This window comes from Peromyscus maniculatus, chromosome 23 (assembly GCF_049852395.1).
Source record: "Peromyscus maniculatus bairdii isolate BWxNUB_F1_BW_parent chromosome 23, HU_Pman_BW_mat_3.1, whole genome shotgun sequence".
Taxonomy (NCBI): domain Eukaryota; kingdom Metazoa; phylum Chordata; class Mammalia; order Rodentia; family Cricetidae; genus Peromyscus; species Peromyscus maniculatus.
Window position 1 is genome coordinate 58368570 of NC_134874.1, and position 5206 is coordinate 58373775.

The 5206-nt window shown below is 43.0% G+C and overlaps 1 protein-coding gene across 1 annotated transcript; it reads right to left on the reverse strand.

Annotated features, from left to right (window-relative positions):
• Nucleotides 1–3614: 3614 nt before the first annotated feature.
• On the reverse strand, nt 3615–4317 carry LOC143270630 (mitochondrial assembly of ribosomal large subunit protein 1-like). The gene has a single exon (XM_076561289.1). It carries the CDS (start codon nt 4308–4310, stop codon nt 3615–3617), a length of 696 nt encoding a protein of 231 aa, XP_076417404.1. The 5' UTR covers nt 4311–4317.
• Between the last annotated feature and the right edge of the window lie 889 nt (nt 4318–5206).

Consider the following 5206-nt stretch of genomic DNA (forward strand, 5'->3'; position numbering starts at 1 on the left):
ACAGGGCCAAGAGGCCTGAAGAACCAAGTGTCTGTTTTCAGGGATGCCGCTTATATACCCTGTCAGAGTGGTCTTGTGCCTCTCTGGGTGAGGAGCTGTGTTTGGAGGGCATTGGAGGGGCGAGTTTGGGGAAAGAGACGGGGAGGAAAGTTGAGGTGGATCTTCCACCAGACTCCTTCCAAACATCCAGGACTCTTTGGGTGTAGGGATGCCAGGGTGCCAGGGGTGGAGGTGCCGCTCCCACCCAAACACTTCCCTTGAATCAGGCCTCCATCTTCCCTGACTGTGCCTGCCATCCTGCTTGAATCTGATTCTCCTCCATACCCAGCAGAAACCAGGCCCTGGTCCCTGCCATGCCTTCTCTCTCTCCACCCTTTTCCACAAGTGACCAGTGCTGAGTTCATGCATCCCAAAGTGCATTGGAAAATTCTTGCAATCAACAATCACAGTGAAAAGGAGTCTAAACACAGACATTCCTGAACATGATCAGGGGTGGTCATGGAGCCCATGCTTTCAGAGTTAACTGATGGGAGTAAGAGACAGAAAAGTAGAAGGAGCCTGTCTAAGGGACAGGACACTTAGAAGGTGTAAAGACTCTTGCTGACTACAGAAACTTGCTAAAGTTTTCACTAATGCTACTTAGAGAAGACACGAACATGTCAGAGACAGAGGAACTGACAAACTCCCAATGAGGACTTAAGTCTCATGACCACCAGAGTCAGGAGATGTTGATGTCCTGTGTGTGAGATGTAGAGCATCACAATGTCAGTAACTCTGCTGTACTGTAAACTCACCACTGTAAATGTCAACATAAAAGCCTTGACCCTGTAAGTAGGTATGGTGAGCTCAGTCTGTAAAAGGCAAAATTCCTAAGGAAATTAAGTGCTGAAATGAAATTCCATAAAACCCCCTCATTCATTCAGCTGGAAGCAGTTAATACAGCTGTGTCCACTACCTTGCAAAACTCAAAGTTTCTCCAGTCTATCATCATAAGTAAGTTATTCTGTTATATTTATTCATATTGAAGAAGCAAGGGTCCATGAAAGGGATGTGATGTGCAATGTCACCACTGTCACATAGGTTTGTATACTTGTCCCCACCAGACTATGCTCTTGAGGACACAGGACACAATCCATGCAGACAGGACCTGCCAGAAAATCTTCGGTGATTGGAGGAACAGGGGATGAAAATGTCATGTAAGCAAGTACATCACACTCCTGATGTACATCCTATGAATTTCCACATTATGTTTCCTTATGCCCTTGTAAATCTGAGGTTGAGGAAACTCCCCTCTCATAAGTAAATCATTTAAAGCTACTTGATCACAGCCATGAGAAGAATTAGTGTAGTTGTTCAGGATGGAAAGGGAGAGGAGGAAACAACAACAAATACAAAATACTGTTGGTTTTCTTGAGCTGTGATTGGCCCATTACATGTGACATTACAAGGACTCGCTGTGAGGCAAGTTAGATACCAGTCCATATAAGATACTACATGGGACTGGGTTTTGAGCTTGTACTATAGGTAAGGAGTTGGTTGGTGGATGAGCAGTTGGACTCAGTCATTTCTCATAGACTTGGACTTTCCCAACCAGATGGATCTTGGGAAAGTGAGTTTTCTTTGCTTTCTGTTTAGGTTTTGTACTCGGCTTTTATTGATTGATCTTTTTTTTTTTTCCTTTTTTGAAAATTTTATATACTTTATAAAGAAACTCCAACCGTTTTTTAAAAAAAATAAAATTTAACAGTTATCAGCTGATAGGCAAATAATTGAGAGAGGAATTTTACGTCTGGCTGGTGACAGTAAAGTTGGAGAATGAATTTTGCATTTTTTGAGCCTTTTGACAGTAGTTGGAAAGTCCGGTCATGTTCAAAGATGCAGAGCAGTGCCTGTTCTCGGAGAGCAGCAAACTCATGTGCTCCTTTGTCTCTAGTTGGGAAGGTTGCTGGGACCAACAGCAGAGTGGTGGCAGGTTTTGGAACGGCTAGTTTAAAGAGCTTCAGAAGACTTGGGATTTGTTTGGCTATGTGCGTGAATGCATAAATGCTTTGTGCTCCATCACACACTATTGACAAAGCATGTCAGTGACGGAATGCAGAATCTACACAAAATCAGCTTACGAACACACTTGAGATCAGGCGATGCTTGGGGGGGCCAGGGGGTCAGGTGTGACCGTGAAGGCAACTACAGGCTCTTCTGTCTCCTGGGGCCGGCACCGTCACGAGCCTGACGAGGCCACCTGGAAGATGTTTTTGAAGCAGGGACAGTCAGTCCACCGAAACTACTCCAAGGACTGTAACAGGCTTCTGCCTGCCCTGCTCCCCTGATAGGACATCCAGGTAGGGAGTGCAGCAAATGGTTCTGGGAAGAGGACTGTGGAGCCATCTGATGGTTGAAGCAAACCCTGTATGGACACTTGTGGGTGGTCCTCAAGGCCATGCTGCTCTCTGAAATTGTTACTTTGTTCATAAGGTGGTTACAGTCATAGCCCACTGGCCTTGAGGGCATCATGTAACCATTCAAAAATCATTTTGCCTCATTTGTGTTTCAAGATTAACTTCTACATGCATTTAAGTTTTTCTGAATACCAGCATCATTTAGACATTATAAAAGTGATCTTAAATGTTTTCCTAAACATTTTCATAAAACCAGTTTATTTCGTAGTTTTAACCAAAAAGTGCCCCTTGTACAATTGAATTCATCTAGCATTCATATTTCTTTCATACGATGGATTTAAACTGCTTTAAAAAAAAAAAGTGACCTTTTCTCCTGCTTTGATTTCAGGAGAGATGTGTTCAAGGCCAGAACTCTTCCTCAATATCTGGTTTTTCCAGTACTTGGTTTTTTTTTTAAACTTACAGGTGCTACATTTATATCTGCTGGTTTCAATTCTGCCATGTTTCACGTCTAGCCTTTTAAAGTGGCAAATCATGTTTTACTTTCACTTAAGCATTAGTAGTCTGGAGTACCTGGCACTAAGTAAATCTATACCTGAGTTTGTATTCACCATATATGGATCATTTCTCATCTATAATGTGCCCCAAATGCAGCTTCGTTTTCCAGGTACCTTGATGCAGAATAAAGTCTTTATCATAAGCCACAGCTTTTTGTAGTATGTTCTCAGTTGAGTGTTCTTGAATTTGTTCCTACGATATGTGTCTTACACTAGGCAGCAATCTATCAGTAAGTTGTTGGGTTTTTTTTGCTTCTTCAGCAGCCCCTGGTACATTAAGGTGAACCTTGATTATCCTATTTAATATGAACTAATAGCTACAGATTTGCATGGCTTTTCCTAATCATCTAAATATTCTACTTTCTTCTGCCACTTGGAGTATTTCATGGTAAATAAGATTTACATTTAAACAAATTTAATAATCCGAACAGAGAACTTAAGTTAATCTTGGCAATCAGTGCTAGTAATCCTAGTAGGATCTCAAAAGTAAAGGCAGTGTGCTGAAGAACTGGAACTGAATACTGGTTCTTGGTCTGTGAGCTCATTTACCTAAGTCTCTCTGCATGGCCGTCATCAGCATGAATGTCCAAGAGGTAGACAAAACTTGCAGTGCCCAAGAGGACAGGGCTAAGACCTGCACTTGCCTAAGGGATGAAAGGCATCACTCTGTTTCATTCACATTAAACTCCACTGGAGTCAGGGATAAGGTGTCATCTTCTAGTCCAAGAATGAAGTCTTCAGGTAACGTCTCAGCTGCTATCTGAGCTAACTGGTCATCAAAAGAACGTAGAGTCCATAGTTTCTCTAATTCATAGGTTTCTCTGGTTTCTGGAAGCATCAAATGGATCACCATACTGCCAAAATCCACACATAGCCAGTCATCCGTGTCCTTCCCTTCAATCTTGACATGCGGATCACTTCTACATTTTAGGTGTTTATACATCTTCACAATGTAGTAGGCCATAGCATGTAAGTGTCGGCTGGAAGTCCCACTACCGATGACAAAGTAGTCTGTGTATCTCATTTCTGGAGGAACCTTGATCACACAAATGTCTCTTGCATTTTCTTGCCTCAGAAGTGAAACCAGCATGTCGATGTCAAACTTGGTGCCAATGTGATCTGCGGCTCCCGGCTGCGGGCCAGCCTCGCCATCGCTCCGCTCCTCAGGCCGAGGCCCACGGTGCAGGCCGCGCGCCAGCCTCGGGGGCAGGCCGGTCGCGGGCCCCGCCGAAAGCCATCGCTCTGCCAGCCGAGGAAGCCGGGGAGCCGAAGACACCGCCGGGCCCGCTCGCTGCAAGACCACCCCGCACCAGAGCAGCGGCCACAGGCGCCGGGAAGGCGACCAGCCAGGACCCATGGCTGTAGCCGCGACGTCTCTGGGCTGATTGATCTTTTTACAATATTACTTTTTGTTTTAAAATTTGCCTGTATTTCTACTTCTTCACTGAGATTTTCCATTTTTTCAAAGTCATTTCTTTCTCATTGTGAGCTGTGTTCTGGCTTATTTTATACTTTGGTGGTGTGGATATACACAATGAGGAATTTGATCAGGACTACATAGTTCTCCTGTAGTAAACTCTGGTAATATTCACCAGCTCTATGTCACCTCTCTGCTCATGTCATGTGATTATTACTTCCCAAAATACAAAAACTTGTCCCCTTGTCTGAATGTGTCCATAGCTAGACAAAAATTAATATTTTTGTGTCTGTGAAAGTGGATTGTTTGTGGTGAAACTTTCTCTAGTTCCATGTTTGCCCTTGGCAGGGACGTTTCATTCCTCTTCATGGGTGACTATGTCCACTAAATGTTGTGACTATGCTATGATCTTTGTTAATTTTTGTATGTTCATTGATTCTTGTGTTCATAGCAAAGGCATCTTGATCATGAATGGTCTTTTTAATGTGTCATTGAGTATGAATTAAAGCATCTAGTACTCTCATGGAGGATAGTCTCATGCTCTTAGTCAAGGACCCTGCCAGATACTTGTCTCTTTCAATGTGTCTTTACTTGGTTATAGAGTAAGGGCTTTATGAAAAGTGTTTATTTTATGAATAGATTTGAAAGAATGTCTTCCCTCAGTTTTAGGGACTACTGGAATATTTGTGGATCATTACAACTATTTCTTTAGATTGCTGGATTCATCAGTGAATTCTCCTGGTTACAATACTAGACAATATTTACCCATCGGTTCTTTCAGATCATGTTGCCTAGTTGTATTACTTGGCAATGATTACCTCTGATTCCTGTATCTC

Bases quoted from the DNA above. Each gene is read 5' to 3' on its own strand.
- LOC143270630 (XM_076561289.1), bottom strand. From the start codon at position 4,310: ATGGGTCCTGGCTGGTCGCCTTCCCGGCGCCTGTGGCCGCTGCTCTGG.